Here is a 19,444-nt window from a genome sequence, read left to right on the forward strand (position 1 = left end):
AAAATGAAAATTAGCCCATAAATTACTCACCCTCAAGGCATCCTATTTAAAATGTAATAATCACTTTAATGTAGATTGCGCAATGTAAAACACATAGATTCGCTACAGGAGGCCTTTGTTCACTCCCTGGAGCTGTGTGAGACATTTTTTTTTATGGATGGGCGCTTTTTATTTAACTTCTTTCGTACTGATGCATGCAATACTCGCTGAGTGCCATAAAACTGCTTGGAAGATCAAAGACAATTTTTAAATATAACTCCGCCTGGATTTGTCTGAATGAAGAAAGTCATATACAGGATGCCTTTTTGTAAAGGTTTATACACCCACCTGAATGGACTAATTTTATTTTTTTGGGTAAACTAACCCTTTAATATTGTTTTTAGCATGTTAGGCATAAGGTTAACCCTTGTGTGGTCCTTATTTGTGTGCCACACTCATGTTTCTTACGTTCAAAACCGTACACCTGAAAATGTGGTAGAAATCTGGGTTATGTGAAGCGACGGGAACACTTTTTGTAAGCGAAGAAAACAAAAGTGGTCCTTATTTGTGTGCCACACTCACTTCTATTCATCTGTGCCACAAGGATTCCTTTGGATAAAGGAGAGACCGCACAGCAGAAGAGCATACGCTTTATTCAACAATTCCTTTGGATATGGAGAGACACAGCGGAGACTGTTGACAAAGGAATTGTTGAATAAAGTTGAATAAGGATTATTATGAGTGTGTATTTCATATTTTTTGTGGAACTTGACACTGTTATTTATTTGGCAGTCTATGGGACAGTCACAGGCCTTCCGGTTTTCATCCAAAATATCTTAAATTGTGTTCCGAAGATGAATGGAGCTTTTATGGGTTTGGAACGACATGGGGGTAAGTGATTAATGACAAAATTTTCATTTTGGGGTGGAGTATCCCTTTAAAGCATCATGGCAAAGCATTGAAGTGGACTAGTTGACTAATTGATTAGTCTGTGCAACCCCTGTTATGTACTAGATGAGGTAAGTATTGATTAAGTTTAACAGCGTAGAAGATTTGTACCAAGTCTTTGTTGGTATTAGTTGGAATATTTGTTAAATCCAGTTTAACAAATTTTTTTTTTTTTTTTTTTTTTGTACAGCAGATAACTGTTTTAAAGGGGCTACATTATCAATGTCAACATTTGTGGTGTATATTTAAAGTTCATATTTTTTACAGACAGAAAGTCCTAACAAGTCTTTTTTATAATTTTTTTTTATTATTGCATATGAACATATTTAACAAGAGAAATACAACTTTGCATATAAATGCCATTAGTACACAAGATTACAAGTAAAAAAAATAAAAATTAGCCAGATGAAGAAAACATAAAATAAATAAATAAAACAACTAAAATACAGTACAGTACAGTGAAGACGGTACAGTTTACTTGTCTATTTCAAATTTACAGATAATGTTAGAAGTCCTCAGAGCTTTTTTGCTTTACATTTATATACCATATTACAGTATTGTTTAAATTCGTTGACCACTTCATTTTGTGTATATGAAACTTCCCCATTATAATATACGCTTTATCCTTTTCTATCCAACATACAGTATATCACTATATCAGACCCACCCAGTTTAACAGCTGTATTAAGTTTTTTTGTAATGAAATTCTCAACATCAACCCAAAATATCTTTGTATAGATGCAATGAAAAAATAAATGATTTTTTTTCTTTTTCATTACTACAAAATTCACAGGAGTAGTCAATATTTAATTTAAAACGTTCCAATACATGTTTCACTGGATAAATTCTATGCAATATTTTATACGAAACTTCCTTTACTTTGTTATTAACAAAGAATTTATCAACCATTCTCCAAGCATTACACCTACTTAAGTCTCCGACCTAACAAGTCTTTTCTGCCGAAATTGTAAAGTGCGTGACGCTGCACGACGACGACCGTTGTGCTATTGGTTGAAATGCCGGCGCCTCAGATTCTGAGGCATCTGATTGGTCGGGTGGAGCTGTGTGGGCATCTGATTGGTCGAATGGAGCTATGGAGGCGTGTCGCCATGCGGATGGTGTAGCCGAACAGACGCCGCGGCTGTTTGTTATTGAATGAAAATCGTTTTTATGTGGCGATATTCCTACTCAGCACACGGAAAAAAAAGTTTATATGCTTTAATAATTTGTTAACTTATTTAGACTTTATTAGCATGTAATTACGCGCCTTTTAACCTATTTCAATATTTATGTGCTAGTTACAACTCTTAGTTAAAGCTCTAGGCCTTGAGCAGGCGCCGGTGGTCGATTTTAACAATAGCCGAGGAACAGTCACGTAGTAGCGGACACACATGAGACGAGCCCGCAGAAACTTACCTCCATTACAGCAGTAAACAAACAAAAGAAACGAACAGAAACCACAGGAACCCAGCCCGGATGGTGCCCGGAGTTTGAAGCGTTTGCAGATCACATATGGACAGTTCCTGATTGTTTTTCTGGGCTCACACAATAGAAAATGTCTAACGGTGCAGCGGGGAGCGGGGGCTTAACCTGGGTGGTAAGTCGTATATGATTACTAACGTAGTAATTCATGTATTATTACGCAAAGACATCGCACATTACGTATTATAACCGCTTTGTGTCCGCATACATGTGCTTTAGCCTCATTTAGCTCAGCACGAATGAGCTCGCGGACTCATCTGCATCTCTCTATTATTCATCCGGTGCACAAAATATAGCATCTGTTTTAAATACCGCACATTAATCTTCATTTTGTGTATTAAGATGATGCTTTGTGAAGCTCTTGATGGTGATGTGGAGGAAAGTTCTTTTGTGTTGATTCTCATCAGCTGTGTCTCTCCACTGATTTCAACTTTTTCCTCTTTGTTAGAGTCAGACTTACAGATCTGATGTTTTTAGGGACACAGACCATTGCTTTATTACAGCCAAAGCCCAAGGTGCTTAAACAGGGACAGGGTGGAAGGGTTTATTTGAGATTGATCTGTATTTAAAACCACTCAAAGCCACAACAAAAGAGCAGCCCACAGGGAGACACAAGTTTATTACAAGAGCTGATCCCAGACCTGTACTAATGCTTTGTTACACATTAGTTACTGGATTTGCTTGTTAGTTTGTCTGACTTTGTGAATATAATATTTTAATCATCTGTAATATTAGATTGCAGCCCTGGCCATCATCAAAAAGCTGTAATGTGATGTAAAGTTTATTATAACTCAATAAACGAGTGAGTCGAGTGTGCGGTGCCATTGCACTGGAATTTCTCACAAATTAATTCAGCTCAGAGACTTATGAAGCCCTGACCTTACACGGCTTGTGGAGTGAGTTCAGCAAACTTAAACAGACAGAAAGACACATTTACAGAGAGTGTCCATAATGCACATCTTATACTCAGAATGGTTGTAATGCAGCGGTAAATTCACTACATCTGGATGATTCACCGCATATTTCGGTCACCCTCTGTTTCTGTAAAATAATTACAACGTCAAAGGAAGCAAAAAGTTGATTTGATAGCCGCAGACAAGTTTAACAAAGTTGCATGTATGGATGTATCTAACAACAGACCCTCTTTGACAAGAACAATGGTGCGAAAAAAGAGGAAGTGAACGGCCGGGGAGACGCGGGGAAGAGTGAGGCGGTCAAGAAAGAGAGCTCGAAGAAGATGTCCGTGGAGAGGATCTACCAGAAGAAGACGCAGCTCGAGCACATCCTCCTCCGTCCAGACACCTACATCGGCTCGGTGGAGCCCGTCACTCAGGTGAGAGAGAAAGATTGAGATTAGAGATCTGAAGTTTAGACTGAGTGGCATGAAAAGGGAAATATGAATCCAGCCTTTTAATGCGAAAATCATTTTGCTAACTGTAGTAGAGTCGGTGTTGAAGTTAATGTTGTAAACCGACTGATTTCTGAGAAGTTTCAATGCCATCAGGTGCTTTTAATTTCTTTACATGACATTCAGGTGTTTGTATGTTTTGTAGCAAATGTGGGTTTTTGATGAAGAAATCGGAATGAACTTGAGGGAGATCACATTCGTCCCTGGATTATATAAAATCTTTGACGAGATCCTTGGTAAGAATACAGTTTTATTTCATTGTACAGTATTATTTATTAAACTTGTGTTTGTAGCAGACGCGGTTGTATTTTTGCAGTATATTTAAGATCCTCTTTTTACCATTCATGTTGTGGAAAATGGCTGTATTTGCTGCAGTCTTGTAAAAACATTTGAGAGAATTATGAATTCTATTGCTGATAAATGCAGTTTTATTTTTAATAGCAGAGTTAAACTATAAAACTGCCACCATAACAAGCTTGTTATTAGGGATGCACGATCATGATTTTTGATGGCCGATTCCGATACCGATTTTTTACAAGCAAACTGGCCGATTCTGATGCCGATTTCCGTTTTTTTTTTTCTTTAAGCAACAAACAAGAAAGAAGGAAAATATACATAAACAAGATGTTTATTTGGTATTTAATAGGCCAAACTGGCTTTTGAAAACAATAACCGTAACCATCTGAAATTAACGGCAGTGACTGCACAGTAAGTAGCCTACATTCAATACAAACATAGATGGTACAGACATCAGCATTTAGCTTTTGTTTTTGAATTGGGTTGAAGCTACATAAACTGGCCTTGAAAAGATTAACGGTAACCATGTGAAATTAAAGGCAACAACTCCACAGTTCTTCAATCCAAACAACACAATCAACACACATTCAAGAAGATGTTTCTTAATCAGCATTCAGTATTTGTTTTAGTTTTTAAATTTGGTTTTAAATAAAAAAAAGGTCTTTACCAGTGAGACTAAATAAAAGAATGCTATATAAATAAATTATTCCAAAATGTTGGTGTTTCATTTGTCCAATTAAAAAAATAAAAAATAGGGTAATTATTCACATCTGTATTTTTTTACTGGAGCCAATGAAAAATAAATAACTATTGGCTTAAGTAAAAAAAAATATAGATGTGAATCATTACGCTAAAAAATTTTAATTGGATGAATGAAACACTTTTTTTCAGTGTGCTACAGCAGGTGATTTTTAAATCAAATTAAGTCGATGTAATTTTAAGGTAAAAAAAATATAATAATCTTATACAGAACTGACGTTTACTTCTGGCTTTTCAAACGTGTATGCAAGTTCTACTTTACAAAAAAAAAAAAAAAACGCATTTCAGTTTAGTCCGTTTCATTTTTCATCCAACACGTGAGAAGTTGAGCTGAACATCCCTTCACTGTGTACGCTTGTGTAGGGCGCGGACAGGTACAGTACGCTCGCGCAGCTTCAGCGAGCGCAGGAAAGAGGCTCTTATTTGTGTGCCAGTACACCAACAGCTGTTCACTTCCTGCTATCTGTGCCTCAGACATGTAACTCTGCACTTCCAGTGCTGAACGGCTGCCCGTGTCCTGCACGCAGATTTCGAAATACTTCCAAACAAAAGACATGATAGTGAATGATTACAATGTAGTCTGTGCACGCAGGCGCACTTCTGGAAAAATCGTTCGAAAACAGACCAAAAAACCGGCCGATTGCATATTTTAAGCAAAAACCGGCCGGTTCCGATTTATGGCCGGTCAACCGGTGCATCCCTACTTGTTATAATGGTAGTTTTAAAGGTGAATGTGCTATTTTCAAAAATGATATCTGGATAATAAACATCATGCTCTAACCTCTGATTTTCTGTCCCATCAGTCAATGCAGCTGATAACAAACAGAGAGACAAGAACATGTCCACCATCAAAATCAACATTGACCCGTGAGTGCTGCTTTAAAAGTCTCATTCACATCTGCCGAGTAACGACTCTAAACGCTCTCGTATCAAATAAATGCTGGTGCTGACAGTTGGCAGTACTGCAGTGGCAAAATGTTGATGTGATTGTTGGGAGAGCGTGCAGTGGGTGTAATGATCGAATAAACACCCATGGCTGCTCACTTAACATTCACTTCACATCCATACCCACACACATACACACATGCTTTCATATGTGGTTTATAATGTATTTGTAGTGTACTATTGGGGCCAGCGATATGACAAAAATTATTAGAGGGATTTTATTAATAAAATAACAATCTATTTCACAATACAGTTTTTTTTTGTTAGATTCTCTTTGTTATTAAAAACAAGGACAAAGATGCAAACAACTAACAGGACAAATACAATATTAAAAAAAATGAAATCTACAACGCTTTAAGTTTTTCAGGTACAGTAGATCTATTTAACAGTAGCATTTGATCAAGATATGAATAATTAGAATAATAATTGAATACAAATTGTAAAACCATACATTTTTAGTAATAGTACTTCATTTATAATAAAAACAGTATGGCATATATATAATACTTAATTACATTTTTTTTCATTCTCCTTGCATCTTCTGTCTCTTTGGGGTGTAATGTCCTAACCTGTCCTCTCTGATCTAATAGAGAGTCCAACACCATCTCTGTGTGGAATAATGGGAAGGGAATTCCTGTGGTTGAACACAAAGATGAGAAGATGTTCGTGCCTGCGCTGATCTTTGGACATCTCCTCACCTCGAGCAACTATAATGACAATGAGAAGAAAGTCACAGGTAATGCATCTTCAGAAACTTCTCTGTGATGGATTAGTTTTTGTTGGTAGTGTTTTGCTCATTTTCGGCTCATTATTGAACTTGTTGTCTAAGTCACAGAATGGGCAAGCAGTATTTTATGCGATTTCTGCCTTTCATAGTTAAAATATAGCGTGTAGTATTAGTGTGCTAGGGAATCAAAAATAGTGAAAAATATTAGTGTTTATGCCTTACATTGGCATTTTAAGCCTTGTTTTTGCCGTTTTGCCGTTATTTTTGCAGTTGTGACTCACGCTGTGCAGACAACATATTGAGACAGAAAAATGAACTATGACCTATTCGTCAACACGAGTCAGGTCAAAAAAGACCCTTTTCACAAAACTGATGATGCATTTCATTGGTCATCAGCATTGTAAATCCTCAAGTTTTTCATATTTTGATATTTATATTTTGGCCAGAGTTGAGAACCCCTGCTTTGGTCTGTGCTGTTTCAGATGATGCATGAGACATTATAATGAGTGCCATTAAGTTCCATTAGAAACAAAGTCTCATCTTTCAGATTCTGTCCGTTTTATTTATCAGTTATACATCGCTTAATCGTTAACCTTACTACTTACTACAAAATGCATTTACCTTTACATAACGTTTACATTTAGTAATTTAACGGAAGCTGTTATCCAAAGCGACTTTCAAATGAGGACAATAGAAGCAATCAAAACCAACAAAAGACCAAGAATATGCAAGTGCCATGAAAAGTCTCGGTTAGCATAACGCAGAACACGTAGGAAGGTGTTGTTTTTTTATAATAAATAAAAAGAAGACAAGTAGATGGAATAGAAAAAGAACAGAGAAAGCTAGTGTTAGATGCCTTTTTTTAAATAAAAAAAGAAAACAAATAGATAATATAGAATTAGAATAGAGAGTGCTAGAGTTAGAAGGCCAAAAAAAAAAGTTTACTGCAGAGTTAGAAACTCCTAACTGTGATTATGCAAAAAGAGACTATGCTATATTTTTACCCTACCTGTCCACCGATGCAGAAGAAATCAACTCAAAGTGATAAAAAAGTGGATCTGAAGCAGTCAGTCTGCTAAATTCATCATTTCCACTTTAATCAATAGTTATATAATAAACACGGCGTCTTGCAGTACTGTAACCTGTGACGTCACAGGGTTGGTCGTTTTGCCATTCACATTTAGTAAGTTTGTGCTTGTTAGACAAGTTAAACCAGTCAAGTTTATTTGTATGGAGCCCTTAGCATGACATGCAAAGGTATCAAGGCCACAAATTAATCTATACTCATTTTAGTGAAATCATGGCCACATTGTACAAATTTGTTCCTCAATTTTAATTTAACAAGGTAAAGAATGAATGAAATGTGGCCACAAATGAAATTGTATTAACAAATTATTTAGTTGTCAGAGCAAATTGTTATTATTATTTTTATCTGATATTTGTTTTTTGCACGTTATGTGTGGGGCTCCATAGTACAGCACATTTCACACGCACTGTTCATTCATTTTCACTTTCCCCGGCAGTGCAACAGCCAACATAAATGTCTTTATTTTATTTTACAAACAGTTGCTTTGTAGTATTTGGAGAAAACTTATGAGACAAGAGATGGGCTCTGTGCTGCTTGTGTCCCACAGTCCTTTCAAACTGCAGAACGAGGTTATCTTCTTACGTTTCCCTTTACATAGGTACTGTTAAAGGGGTCATATGATGCGATTTAAATTTTTCCTTTCTCTTTGGAGTGTTACAAGCTCTTGGTACATAAAGAAGATCTGTAAAGTTGCAAAGACTAAAGTCTCAAATCCAAAAAGATATTCTTTATAAAAGTTAACAGTCAACCACACCCCCCTAAGATGGCTCATTCTAACACGCCCCCATATCTCTACGTCACTGTGTGGGAAGCTTTGCGTAACGCCGGCCAAATGTTCACGCAAAGAAAGAAGGTGTAACTTTTATTCTCGCTGTAGTATTGTTGTTGCCACGCCACCATGTCGTGAAGGTGCTGTGTTTCGTTGTGAAAGCAAAACTACTTTGTCTGGCCTTCCAAAAGAGGACGATATCTGCTTCGTCATGCCTAGAGCTGATCCGTGCTGGTCGCTGAGGAAATACATCAACTTAAGTTCACGCTGTGGATCACCGGATCGGCTTTCACCGTGAACGTTGGTTGCACTGGATGCAACAAATGCCTCATTTAAAATGGGTTTTAATTTTTTTGTCTAGTCGCTCTGGCCTGGCTGGACAGGGCATCACAGTATGGTGAGGGGCGTAACATTTCTGTCACACACTTGAGGTATTCAGGCAATCACAACGTACTGGATAGCTGACCAATCAGAACACACCTCGCTTTTCAGAACGATGAGCTTTGTGAAAATCGTCGCATTTCAGAAAGACAGGGCATAGAGGAGAAACAATAATGTACATTAAGTGGAAAATAATGTGTTTTTTTAACCTTAAACCGCATAAACACATTTTGTTACACCAAATACACAAAATAATGTTCTTTTTAGCAGCATCATATGACCCCTTTAAAGTTTTTAAGTGCAAGGTCACTGACAGTTTCCTTTTTTTTTTAGATTTTCAGTCAGTCAGTGGAAGTTAAAAGCAGCGTGTAAGTGTATTTATTTCTTGTCTCAGATTTCAGTTCAGTTGGCGTCGCTAGGGAATTCTTTTTTTTTTTACTTTGCTGATATGTGCTGAAGCAGCATTTGGTCACACGCTTTATCGCGCACCTTGTTAGTGTCGTGAACTTGCTTTCCCCTTTGTTGTCATATATATATATAAGGTTAGTTTACCGCAGCGGTGGTTGCGGCACCCCTCGTTTGAAGACAGAAGAGTGTAAACACCAGTGACTCTACCTGTGTGACTCCACCAAGCAAGGACACAGACAAGGGGCACAAGTGTCACTTTTATTTGTCCCCTTTCCTACAACTTGTTTCACTTTGGTTGCAGAATTTAATGACTGATTTTTACTGTCTTTGTTCAAATTCCTACTATTACTACCACTTGTAAACCACACATCAAAGCCTGTAGGCAGCGCAATCCTAACAACCTACACAATTTGCCTATGTCTGCTAATACATTTCTTTCTTTTTCTATTGGTCTCTGGAATTGTTTTGGATTTTGTTACATCTATTACTAGTCATTTAAGGCTTAACCTCATGGCCATGACAGAGACCTGGATCAATCCAGAGGACACTGTTACACCTGCAGCATTTTCTAATCATTTCTAATTTTCCCACACTCCCCATCTGACTGGAAGACTGGAAGTGGTGAAGGTACTGGTCTGCTTATCTCTAATGACTGGAAGTTTATTCCTTTACCTTCTTTGAGTATAAATAACTCCTTTGAATCACATTCAGTTACTATTACCCATCCTCTTAAGATCCATTTTGTAATTGTTTATCGACACCCAGGACCACTTGGTAACTTCTTGGAAGAATTAGATGTGTTGCTCTCAACCTTTCCTGAGGATGGTACTTCTCTAATTATGCTTGGAGACTTCAACATCCACCTAGATAAACCTCAGGCTGCAGACTTCCACACTCTGCTTACTTCTTTTGATCTCAACCGAGTGTCAACTACTGCTACTCACAAATCAGGCAACCAGCTGGACCTTATTTACAAACAATGCACTGCTCCACTGATCATGTACTGGTTACTCCACTGCACACTTCAGATCACTTCCTCCTCACACTTATACTCAACATGGTTCCTGACACAACACTTACCCCTCCACATGTCATCTTTTGACGTAACCTACGCTCACTCTCACCCTTTTAGCTTTCTGCTGTGGTTTCATCTTCGCTTCCTCCCTTTAAACAGTTATCATCTCTTGATGCTAACAATGCTACTGGTGCTTTCTGCTCCACTCTTACATCTTATATATAAACCATTTGCCCCTGTCTTCCAGACCTACCCTTACCACACCTTCTGCCACAAATCTTACCAGCAAACATACACTTATTCCTATCCTTCTCTCTGCTCTCTGAGGCAGAAGTCTCCAAACTAATCCTTTCCAGTTATCTTACTACCTGCCTGCTCGATCCTATTCTATCTCATTCAAGCCATTTCTCTTGCCATTTTTCCTGCACTCACTCACATCATTAACACATCTCTTCACACTGGTGTTTTTCCCCCACCATTTAAATAGACTCGTATAATCCCACTACTTAAGAAACCCACTTTTAACCCAGCTCTTTTAGAGAATTACAAACCGGTTTCCCTTCTTCCTTTCATTGCAAAAACACTTGAACAAGTTGTGTTTAACCAAGTCTTTTTCTTTCTCATACAGAAAAACCTCCTGGACAGCAACTATTCCTTTAGAAGTGGATATTCAAGCGAGACTACCTTGCTCTCGGTTGTTTAAGTCCTAAGACTGGCAAGAGCGGTTTCCAAATCTTCAGTAATTATCTTGCTGGATGTGTCCGCTGCTTTTGACATGGTTAACCACCAGATCCTCCTGTCAACCCTATTGGCAAAGGGCATCTTAAGCCCTATTCACACGGGATTAGTATTATCTGGGGATCTTGTGTGATTTTGAAATTACTGCCCCACATTTGAATTTCATGTGGTGCATTCGCATGGGATAAGCGAAGCCTGTGATTTCACTCGAATTTACTGATTTATCTCCCAGATACCCAGATGTCAAGGCTTTCTATGGTCCAGTTGGATTTAAAAAAGAGAAATTAATATAGTTTCTTGCGCTGTCATTTACATTTCACCAGGTTAAAATATATCTCAAGCTTTATGCTTGATTTATTTGTAACACATCAACCTCAAAACCTTTTCAGCTTTCTCTTTCTGCAAATTGTATGGTGTAGCGATTTGACAGCACCCAAAATACTATCAAAACACTCCAACGCAGCTCCATTCTTTGCGAAAGATGGATAAAAAGGCGCACAGGAAACAAAAACCTCTAAAAATTATATACGACCCGCCAAATCACAGAGATGGCGATTCGCACTGGACTAATATTATCAAAGGACCTCGGTGTTCAGCGAAATATGGTAGGTCTTTTGCGGGGGAATTTTTACTTTACAAATTACAGACATGGCCGATTCGCACGGGATTAAGATGACAGACAACCTCCGCAATTATTACAAATGACTGGAGGTCACCAGGTAATACTAATCCCATGCGAATTGGGCTTTAGGAACCTAACTCATGTAGTTTGAGTCTTCCCTCTCAGATTGGCCCTTTAAAGTTTTCTTGGAGGGGTGAGGTATCCAAGTCGCAATATCTAGCTACTGGCATGCCTCAAGGATCAGTTCTTGGATCACTTCTCTTCTCAGTCTACATGGCGTCACTAGGTTCTGTCATTCAGAAACATGGGTTTTCATATCACTGCTATGCTGATGACACTCAGCTCTACCTCTCATTCCATCCTGATGATCCCATCTCAGCTTGTATAACAGACATTTCTTGCTGGATGAAGGACCATCACCTTCAACTCAACTATGCCAGACAGAACTGCTTGTGGTTTCAGCTAACCCATCACTCCATCACTATTTCACCATCCAGTTGACAATCAGCTGAATATCTCTGACCACATTGCTAAAACTGCCCGGTCCTACAGATTTGCTTTATACAACATTAGGAAGATGAGCAGGAAGCAGGAAGAAAAGCCCTGTTACACTTGCACTCTCTATTTTCTGCTTGATTTCTTTAAAAAGACCACACTTTTTCTCTATTCTTTTTCTATTCTATCTACTTGTTTTCTTTTTATTTATTATATATAGTCTATATTATATATAGTCTATATATAATATAGTATATAATACTATATTATATATAGTATTATATATATATTTATTATATATACACTTAGGCTAACTGGCTAACTGAGACTTGTCATAGCACTTGCATATCATTGCTCTTTTTTTATTTTGATTGCTTCTATTGTTCTCATTTGTAAGTCACTTTGGAAAAAGCGTCTACTTAAAGGGTTAGTTCACCCAAATATTAAAATTATGTCATTAATGACTCACCCTCATGTTGTTCCAAACCCGTAAGACCTCCGTTCATCTTTGGAACACAGTTTAAGATATTTTAGATTAAGTCCGAGAGCTTTCTGTCCCTCCATTGAAAATGTATGTACGGTATACTGTCCACGTCCAGAAAGGTAATAAAAACATCATCAAAGTAGTCCATGTGACATCAGAGGGTCCGTTAGAATTTATTGAAGCATCGAAAATATATTTTGTTCCAAAAATAACAAAAATTACGACTTTATTCCGCTTTTTCTTCTCTTCCGGGTCTGTTGTGAACGCGACTGCTGTGACTGTTGACGTACGACGCTGCTGATGTGTTTTCTGGTGCGCCCAATAACAAAGAAAACGCGTCACCGGCGTCACTACAGTGTTGTGAACGCGCTCACAACAGACCCGGAAGAGAAGAAAAAGCGGAATAAAGTCGTAATTATTATTATTGTTATTTTTGGACCGAAATGTATTTTCGATGCTTCTATAAATTCCAACGGACCCTCTGATGTCACATGGACTACTTTGATGATGTGTTTTATTACCTTTCTGGACGTGGACAGTATACCGTACATACATTTTTCAATGGAGGGACTGAAAGCTCTCGGACTAAATCTAAAATATCTTAAACTGTGTTCCGAAGATGAACGGAGGTCTTATGGGTTTGGATGGAACGACATGAGGGTGAGTCATTAATGACATAATTTTAATTTTTGGCTGAACTAACCCATTAATGAATAAATCAGGGCCCTAGACTAAATTTTGCACTGGTTGCACTGGTCGAAAATTTGGGTGCGCCTAACTTTATTTCTTAGGTGCACCAGCACAAAAGTTAGGCGCACCCAAATTTTCGACTGCATCGCATTTAACACTACAGTTTTACAAGTTCACTTTTTTTTTTTTTTTTTTTTACATCGCTGTCCATATAGGCAATATTGACTTGTAGCCTAAATGATTAACTAACAATCTGGTCAACATAAAGTTCTTTATTTGAAGCACAATTCTTCAAGAAAGGTAACTTACTGAAAAAGTGTTGGTGCTTAAAGTGCTTCACTGAGCTGAAATTTAAACTTAAAACATCTGAATGAAATAAAAAGAAAATCTAAATTAAGTGTTTTAAGGGCTTCAAACTGAACATCTCATGGCTCAATGTCTTTTGGACTATCCTGCATTGCAGTCACATGCCCCTCGGATGGCCAACTCCTGTAGTTTGGCCTTCTTGATCTTTGGCCTTGGCTAAACCAGTTGGCCACACATTCATGTTTTGAATTTGCTAGCTCTGAATTCACGAACTGTTCACAGTGACAATAAGAGATTTATTGTACAGTGCAGATAGGTCATTGGTTATAAGAAGGCTGTTTGTGAGAGTGCAAAGGTTCTCAAACAACCTGCACTGAGTGAACTTAAGTGATTATAACAGAGAAAATGTGTTCTAATATTACCGCGTCACTCGCTTTTTGTATATAATTTATTCACAGTTTAAATAACAGCTTTTGTTATTCATGTTTTTAAGAGGAATTTGAAGTTGAATGTTTATGCACTGTCTTAATACTTTATGGCGGATTTTATGAGATTGGTATTATTTTGTCCAGTTTGACTAGGGGTTATTTGTTTTAGGATGTTTTAGGTATTAGTTTAATTGGCTTAGAAGAAAACATTACAGGTGTGCATCTTGACACAGAACAATGGCACTGACATATTTTAAGATATGTCAGAGCAAAATATTTTCAGTTGAGACAGCTCAAACATGCATTTTAGTCTGGGATTAGCTTAAGCCTGGTCTGTGAAACCGGGAGTAGGTGTTCAACTGCACTATTCAACGTATTGAATAATGTAGCTGCATAAAGAATATGACACACTGTTGCTTCTTACAAATTCATTTTATTAATTGCCATTAATAATCAAGATTACAATATCAAGAGAAATAATCAGCATTATTTGGTCATAATCATGCAGGCTTAGATAGTATGCAATTTAGATGCATTTGTGCTGTTTGTTCAACAGAAGTGTTCAAATGAATTTAACTCATCAATCTGGTGTTCATCAGGTGGCAGGAATGGATATGGCGCAAAACTGTGTAACATATTCAGCACAAAGTTTACAGTGGAGACGGCCTGCAAGGAGTACAAACGGAGCTTCAAACAGGTACAGCCGTTTCTTGAATTTGGATTACAGGAAATCTGTGTTGGTTGTCATGAAACAGCAGCTTAAAGTTTTTCTCGTCCCAATTCTTCCAAAGACATGGCAGGACAACATGGGAAAGACCAGTGAGGCGAAGATCAAGTTCTTTGATGGTGAAGACTACACATGTGTCATGTTCCAGCCTGATCTGGCCAAATTCAAGATGGAGAAACTGGACAAGGACATTGTGGCTCTGCTCACACGCAGGGCATATGATGTGGCCGGCTCTTGTAGAGGCGTTAAAGTCATGCTCAACGGAAAGAAGCTACCTGTAAGTCACCTGTCATTTCCATATGGACAAAAAAGTGCTTTATGTGCTTTCTTGACAACAATGTGATGAGATTCTTCTTTAAAGGGGTCATGACATGGATTTGTTATTAATATGTTCCTTAAAGTTTACTTATAATATTATTTTCAACCCTCATTCTGACCCTCAGTCTAAAACGACCTTATTTAAGGGGCGGGTCCTTTAAGGCTTCTCAGTAATTGGTCACAGTTATGATTGGCTAATGTCATTGCATAAGAAACAGTATCAATGCTATTGCATTGCACCTCGCTATTGCATGTTTTGAGTGTTTTGACAACATAATCAAAATAAAACGGTAATTTCCAGACAAAGCAATATGAAATCATTTACTTATGTCTGAAGCAGTCAGATCTAGTACTGATATAAACTGTCCACTTGTTCCTTACCCTGGCATCCTTCTGATGTCTGTACAAAGACATGAACATTAATATAAATGTAAATACGCAAACATAAACCAAATGGGTCAAAGTGAACGTTCTTTTACTCCAATTGTCCTCTCCATTTGTTTTCTGAGGGTTATCACATAAATGCTTTTTTATTGATGATGAGGACATTTGAAGTTATGAAACTTGCAGGATTTATTAAGCATACAAAGACCTCTTCTTTATCAAAAGATTAAGGGCAATTAGGTTTCTCATGTCATCACCCCTTTAAATCTAAAAGGTTTAGACATTTTTAGATGGCCATCTCCCTCATGAGCATCTGTGTTTGTGTCTCGTGCTGCAGGTGAATGGCTTCCGCAGTTATGTGGATCTGTATGTGAGGGATAAACTGGACGAGACAGGCGTTGCTCTGAAGGTGGTGAATGAGACGGTGAATGAGCGCTGGGAAGTGTGTCTCACCATGAGTGAGAAGGGCTTCCAGCAAATCAGCTTCGTCAACAGCATTGCCACCACCAAGGTCTCTGAAACACTGTTGTTTATTACTGTAACTGGGGATGGCAGTGGTGCTTTAAAGGGGCTGAATTTAAAGGTGCAACTTTTAGAGGGTTGTAACACTAAAAAGTAAAAACATCAAAATGCATGCTCTGCAACAGTCTTCTCAGCACTTCTGCTGTACTTGTGATTTCTGATCACTGATCTGGTGTTAAAATGCTTTTTAGAAAGTCTTGTGATACTCATGAGCTGTGTGATATCTTAGGGAGGAAGACATGTTGACTATGTTGTGGACCAAATAGTGGCGAAACTGATTGAAGTGGTCAAGAAGAAGAACAAAGCTGGAGTCTCCGTGAAACCATTCCAGGTGTATATTTACAGTTCAACACACTGCTATGATAAAATATCTATTCAACTTTCCGACACTTGAATATTTGGTTCTTTGGTCTCTTAACAGATCTGAGAGAATCTTTTTTTTAATTTCAGGTTAAAAACCATGTGTGGGTATTTGTGAATGCCCTGATCGAGAACCCAACCTTTGATTCCCAGACCAAGGAGAACATGACTCTACAGACCAAAAGCTTTGGCTCCAAATGTGTTCTCTCTGAGAAATTCGTCAGAGCTGTAAGTGTGTGATGATCTCCTATCATGATTCTGACACTTATCTTACATTAAATGTAGCACTTATCGTAACAGTAACACTTCGCTCTTAATGTATCACATTTTATTTTAGAGTTCCTCTCATTGTCAAGAGCTTCTGGCTTTATAGACATAACAACAATAATTGCATGCTTTGAACTCAACATGAAACTGAAGCTGTGGCCAGTGAATTGTCTGATTTAATGCTGACTTTAAAATGTGTTAAGTTGTGGTGATGATTGATTTTGATTGATTGTCCCATCATAGGCTACAAACTGTGGTATTGTGGAGAGCATTCTGAACTGGGTGAAGTTTAAGGCCCAGACACAGCTGAACAAGAAATGCTCCTCTGTCAAACACAGCAAGATTAAAGGGATCCCCAAACTAGATGACGCCAATGATGCTGGTAAGTCCACGACAGATACACCACTGTCACAGTTGTATTGGCAGATCTCAGAGATCATGTTCTGCTCGTTAGGGTGGGTGGGTGATATGGACCAAAATCATAACTGTATTTTGCATTAGGCTGAATGGGAACATACGGTATACATCTCAGTATATTTTATGAAGTGACTTATTTTCATAAGGCACACAATAAACCAAAGCTTAAGACAATAAAACAAAAGACTTTTCAAACTGTAAAAACTTTGTGGTTGGATTTTGAGCAGTTCAACACTGTCTTTTACAACAGCACCAGAAACTGCAGTAAATGTTAAAAGAGATTTGAGTTACTTCCACATTTGGATGCAATCTCTTTCCTCCTTAATAGTTTAACTAGGGCTTCAACTAGTGATTATTTTGATCATTTAATAATCTGTTGATTATTTAATTGATTAATCGACTAATGCAATACTTTTATTTAAATTCTCTTAATGTTTGCCAGTGTTATTTGAATGTTTGGTTCAATGTTGTGGAAACTGTCAAGAAATGTCCAAATGCTTGATCAAAAAAAAGAAATAAAAAAAAAATCAGAAGAAAATATAATATCTTGCAAAAAGAAAATGATGCCTTTTAGACCTTTTCACACCAAGCTCAGTAAAAAAAAAGGACTGTTTGACTTTCTTTTTTTTCTCTGTGACAAGCGAGTGTCAGAAATGGAAAGTTGCAACAGCTATCAGTGATATCAAATATCAGCTCATAGCAAATTAAATACTGAGGCCAACATAAGAAGATTATTAAAAAAGAAAAAATACAAATAAATAAGCATCTTGATAAGCAAATGGCATATTACACCACATCCTTTGAGTAGCCTTCCTGGTCTAGACAAGCAACTCACATGCGGAAATCTGCCACACGTTTTTGTCGGTGTGAAAACATTCATGTATTTAACATGAATGTGAAAAAATCTTCATTTGGTATTTGCAGTTTTATTTTAGCAGCTTCTGTGTTTGGCAGATGAATTCTTACTGTAAATATGAAAAAGCTGTTTGAAAAGCCTGACAGATCCGTGAGTAACTCGGTCTCTGTCGTGTAGGGGGTAAACACTCCTCCGAGTGCACTCTGATCCTGACTGAGGGAGACTCAGCCAAGTCCCTGGCCGTGTCTGGTTTAGGAGTGATAGGGAGAGATCGATACGGAGTGTTTCCACTCAGAGGAAAGATGCTCAACGTGAGGGAGGCCACACACAAACAGGTAAGCTCCAGCAACCTTGACATAAAAAAACAAACCATAATAAAAAATTAAGAGCTGAGGATGAATATTGACAAGATTTTAAAATGTCTCTTCGTTAAAATGTCATGAAACACATTTTTTGAGATGTTAACATATATGAACAGGTTGCACATCAGTCAAAACAACAGCACTCATTATGTCTATTATTAAGGGAAAAGTGGTTATTTTTTTTTATTTTATTTTATTTTTTTTTTATTATTTTTATTAAAGCAAAGTTGAACCAACGTCACGAAAATTGACTTATATGCATTAATCTGGAGTTGTGATTGGCTGCCGTGGCTGGAGATCACACGTCTACGTCATCAGTTTTCTGAGCTTTTCTCAGTATTATTCATGAATGAATAATACAGTTACTGCAATGTATTATGCATGAGGTCGTCTTACAGCGGAGAATTCAAATCTGATGAAAGAGCTTCCGCAATGTCAGTTCATCTCTGTAAACACAGCTGTTACAATATTTAATATGTAACCGTCCCAGTGAAATGTTTTCAAAAAAGGCAAAATCACAAAATAATTTAAGGGAGGGTCCTTCAACTGAAAATGACACAAAACACTGTAGTGCATTACAAAGTGTTGATATAAAATAAAGGCAATCCACAGATAATTACAGCATGTGCATGAAAAACATTTATTGACTGTTTTTCATGCACTATGTAATACACTACAGTGTTTTGTGTCTTTTTGACTGCAAAAACAACCCGTCGCATTTCATTTATCAAAATAAAGGACAAAAAACGTATCTGGTTGAATGAACACTCGTCTCTAAGCCATAGAAAATCCGGTAGGGCCCCCAGCGCACAGTAGAGGAACTACACACAAAAACAACAGCATAGTAACAGTACTATAGTCGGTTACAGTAACAACACGTGGAGCATGCATGAGAGAGCAGTTTCTGCGAGGAACGCTGCAGTAAGTTTAACAACATTTGCTGGGCGGATTATAGTTCATCACCGGACGGAGCAAACATGTTTCATTCATATTTTAAATTCTCTTGTGCAAACATGAACCAGCACCATACATGCATGTCATGTCTTTTTCAAATGAAATATGCACACATAAGATTACTGATACAGCGGTACATTTGATCATGAATGCAACAATTTGCGATTTACGGTATATATCTCTGTATTTTCGTTTTTGTATTTAGATTTTAAAAAACTGTATTTAATATATTTCAAAACAATATATAGAAGGCTATGAAAACAAATAAAGTGAATATAACCATGTAAGCCTTTATATTATGTGCAAAAA

General features: G+C 37.5%; 1 protein-coding gene across 2 annotated transcripts in view; it reads left to right on the forward strand.

Moving 5' to 3' along the window:
- The first annotated feature begins 2,024 nt into the window (after positions 1 to 2,024).
- The window catches only part of LOC109110822 (DNA topoisomerase 2-beta-like), a 35,796-nt gene continuing 18,376 nt past the window's right edge, over positions 2,025 to 19,444 (forward strand). The window contains exons 1-12 of one of the 2 annotated variants that reach the window (XM_042745553.1): positions 2,025 to 2,524; positions 3,548 to 3,742; positions 3,963 to 4,053; positions 5,677 to 5,740; positions 6,409 to 6,554; positions 14,568 to 14,665; positions 14,760 to 14,972; positions 15,735 to 15,908; positions 16,149 to 16,250; positions 16,370 to 16,507; positions 16,790 to 16,928; positions 17,997 to 18,154. In XM_042745553.1, coding sequence (XP_042601487.1) covers positions 2,483 to 2,524; positions 3,548 to 3,742; positions 3,963 to 4,053; positions 5,677 to 5,740; positions 6,409 to 6,554; positions 14,568 to 14,665; positions 14,760 to 14,972; positions 15,735 to 15,908; positions 16,149 to 16,250; positions 16,370 to 16,507; positions 16,790 to 16,928; positions 17,997 to 18,154 — 1,560 coding nt within the window. In that variant the 5' untranslated portion in view covers positions 2,025 to 2,482. The remainder of the gene's footprint in view (positions 2,525 to 3,547; positions 3,743 to 3,962; positions 4,054 to 5,676; positions 5,741 to 6,408; positions 6,555 to 14,567; positions 14,666 to 14,759; positions 14,973 to 15,734; positions 15,909 to 16,148; positions 16,251 to 16,369; positions 16,508 to 16,789; positions 16,929 to 17,996; positions 18,155 to 19,444) is intronic. The other variant, XM_042745555.1, reaches the window with a different exon arrangement.

Source organism: Cyprinus carpio, chromosome B19, assembly GCF_018340385.1.
Source record: "Cyprinus carpio isolate SPL01 chromosome B19, ASM1834038v1, whole genome shotgun sequence".
Classification (NCBI taxonomy): domain Eukaryota; kingdom Metazoa; phylum Chordata; class Actinopteri; order Cypriniformes; family Cyprinidae; genus Cyprinus; species Cyprinus carpio.